The sequence below is a fragment of the Lucilia cuprina genome, chromosome 4 (genome assembly GCF_022045245.1).
Source record: "Lucilia cuprina isolate Lc7/37 chromosome 4, ASM2204524v1, whole genome shotgun sequence".
Classification (NCBI taxonomy): domain Eukaryota; kingdom Metazoa; phylum Arthropoda; class Insecta; order Diptera; family Calliphoridae; genus Lucilia; species Lucilia cuprina.
This window is the reverse complement of record NC_060952.1, coordinates 82127428-82130705: the sequence shown is the minus strand read 5'-3', so window position 1 is coordinate 82130705 and position 3278 is coordinate 82127428. Positions and strand designations below refer to the sequence as shown.

The 3278-nt window shown below is 31.5% G+C and overlaps 2 protein-coding genes across 8 annotated transcripts in view; both read left to right on the top strand.

The window, feature by feature from the left end:
• LOC111684778 (transforming acidic coiled-coil-containing protein 1) overlaps nt 1-3278 on the top strand; it is a 61350-nt gene that overhangs the window by 46816 nt on the left and 11256 nt on the right. The window lies entirely within an intron of this gene.
• LOC124419689 (transforming acidic coiled-coil-containing protein 2-like) lies at nt 1972-2610 on the top strand. The gene is made up of 3 exons (XM_046950013.1): nt 1972-2124; nt 2204-2365; nt 2442-2610. The coding sequence occupies exons 1-3, from the start codon at nt 2120-2122 to the stop codon at nt 2593-2595; spliced, it is 321 nt and encodes a 106-aa protein (XP_046805969.1). The 5' UTR covers nt 1972-2119; the 3' UTR covers nt 2596-2610.

Here is a 3278-nt window from a genome sequence, read left to right as displayed (position 1 = left end):
CAGTTCTAGTTCAGTTCTAGTTCAGTTCTAATTCAGTTCTAGTTCAGTTCTATTTCAGTTCTAGTTCAGTTCTAGTTCAGTTCTAGTTCAGTTCTAGTTCAGTTCTAGCTCAGTTCTAGTTTAGTTCTAGTTCAGTTCTAGTTCAGTTCTAGTTCAGTTTAAGTTCAGTTTAAGTTCAGTTTAAGTTCAGTTCTAGTTCAGTTCTAGTTCAGTTCTGGCTCAGTTCTAGTTCAGTTCTAGTTCAGTTCTAGTTCAGTTCTAGTTCAGTTCTTGTTCAATTCTAGTTCAGTTCTAGTTCAGTTCTAGTTCAGTTCTAGTTCAGTTCTAGTTCAGTTCTAGTTTAGTTCAGTTCTAGTTCAGTTATAGTTCAGTAATAGTTCAGTTATAGTTCACTTCTAGTTCATCCCAGTTCTGTTTTAGTTCAGTTCTAGTTCAGTTCTAGTTTAGTTCTAGTTCAGTTCTAATTCAGTTAAAGTTCAGTGCTAGTTCAGTTCTAGTTCAGTTCTAGTTCAGTTCTAGTTCAGTTCTAGTTCAGTTCTAGTTCAGTTCTAGTTCAGTTCTAGTTCAGTTCTAGTTCAGTTCTAGTTTAGTTCTAGTTCAGTTTTAGTTCAGTTCTAGTTCTAGTTCAGTTCTAGTTCAGTTCTAGTTCAGTTCTAGTTCAGTTCTAGTTCAGTTCTAGTTCAGTTCTAGTTCAGTTCTAGTTCAGTTCTAGTTCAGTTCTAGTTCAGTTCTAGTTCAGTTCTAGTTCAGTTCTAGTTCAGTTCTAGTTCAGTTCTAGTTCTTGTTCAGTTCTAGCTCAGTTCTAGTTCAGTTCTAGTTCAGTTCTAGTTTAGTTCTAGTTCAGTTTAAGTTCAGTGCTAGTTCAGTTCTAGTTCAGTTCTAGTTCAGTTCTGGCTCAGTTCTATTTCAGTTCTAGTTCAGTTCTAGCTCAGTTCTAGTTCAGTTCTAGTTCAGTTCTAATTCAGTTCTAGTTCAGTTCTAGTTCAGTTCTAGTTCAGTTCTAGTTCAGTCCTAGTTCAGTTCTAGTTCAGTTCTAGTTCAGTTCTAGCTCAGTTCTAGTTCAGTTCTAGTTCAGTTCTAATTCAGTTCTAGTTCAGTTCTAGTTCAGTTCTAGCTCAGTTCTAGTTCAGTTCTAGTTTAGTTCTATTTTAGTTTTAGTTCAGTTTTTATATATGTATTTTTGAGTTCAGTCCTAGTCCAATTCTAGTTTAGTTTTAGTGCAGTTCTATTTCAGTTCAAGTTCAGTTCTAGTTCAGTTCTAGTTCAGTTCTAGTTCAGTTCTAGTTCAGTTCTAGTTCAGTTCTAGTTCAGTTCTAGTTCAGTTCTAGTTCAGTTTAAGTTCAGTGCTAGTTCAGTTCTAGTTCAGTTCTAGTTCAGTTCTAGTTCAGTTCTAGTTCAGTTCTAGTTCAGTTCTAGTTCAGTTCTAGTTCAGTTCTAGTTCAGTTCTAGTTCAAATCTAGTTCAGTTCTAGTTCAGTTCTAGTTCAATTCTAGTTCAGCTTTAGTTCAGTTCTATTTCAATTCTTGTCCAGTTCTAGTTCAGTTCTAAATCAGTTTTATTTCAGCTCTAATTTAGCTCAGTTCAAAATCAGTTCTAATTTATTCAAATCTACTTTAGTTATAATTCAGTTCTTGTTCCTCAAATATTATGAAATATCGTTTAAATTAATTAAATAATAACCCACATATTTTAAACATTTAAATTAAACAACCTTCTTACATTATAAAAAAGAAATAATGATTATTATTGTTAGTAATTTATGGTAATATTTTTGGCATTAGAAACTGTGTACAATGCAATAAACACCACACACTATTTTGTTCAAACAAATAAAATGAATCATTATTGATTTTTTTCATACAGTTTCCTCCCCATTTAGAACCAAAAAACAGAAAATCTTTATTGAAACAACAAGCAACAACAAAACTTGTTGATTTGTTATATTTAGAAAAACAATTTTTCTTGCACAAATTCATAATAATATCTGTATACATTCCTTACATTTCTTTTATTTTTTAGTCTTAAAACAGAAGATATTGAAAAGAAACTTAAAGATGCTGAACAAAGGGAGGAGGCTTTAATCAAACGTATCACAGAAAAAGACAAAACAATAGCAAAAATGACGTGAGTTTTAAAAGTTAAATTAAAGTGTTTTGTAAAAATTTTTTAAAATTATATTGTTTTCTTTTTTTATTCCTTATAGAGGTGTTATTGAAGCCTATGAAAAAGCCATAGCTGAATTAATTGCCGATAAAGAGCAATTAACACAACACTATGAGAAACAATTGGCCGAAGTTAAGGCTGATCGCGATTCAAATTATCATCATTTAACATCGCTGGAAACAACATTTTCCGATTTGCATGTGTAAGTTGCAAATTGAACTTTATTAAATTGAAAGAGTTTTTTTAATTTTTATGTTTTTTTATTACTTGATTTATAGAAAATATGAAAAGAGCAAAGAAATGACCTGCCAATTAAAAGAAAGCGAAGAAGCTTTACAAGCTGAAAAACGCAAAAATTTAGAAAACCTTCATTTACAGGAACAACGATATGACAAAATGAAAAATCATGCAATGCAACAATTGGAAATGTAAGTAAATGTTTTAATGTTGTTAAAACTGTTTAAGAATCTGCAGTATATAGTCTTTAATTTGGTCTAGTGTATAGACTATAGTCTAAAGTATAGTCTGTAGTCTAGACCAAAGTCTTTTCTATAGTCTATTCTATAGTCTGGTCTGTAGTATAGTCTATAGTCTATAGGCCAGTCTATAGACTAGTCTTTAGTCTAATCTATAGTGAAGTCTACAGTCTAGAATACAGTCTAATCAAAAGGCTATAGTCTAGCCAACAGTCTAGTCTCTCTAGACTAGACTATAGTCTTGTCTATAGTCTTGTCTTTAGTCTAGTCTATAGTTCAGTTTATAATCTAGTCATAATCTAGTCTATAGTTTAGTTTATAATCTAGTCTATAGTCTTTAGTCTAGTCCACAGTCTAGCCTATAGTGTAGTCTACAGTCTAGTATATAGTCTAGTCTATAGTCTAGTCTATAGTCTAGTCTATAGTCTAGTCTATAGTCTAGTCTATACTCTAGTCTAGTCTATAGTCTAGTCTATAGTCTAGTCTATACTTTAGTCTAGTCTATAGTCTAGTCTATAGTATAGTCTATAATCTAGTCTATAGTCTAGTCTATAGTCTAGTATATATTCTAGTCTATAGTCTAGTCTATAGTCTAGTCTATAGTCTAGTCTATAGTCTAGTCTATAGTCTATAGTCTAG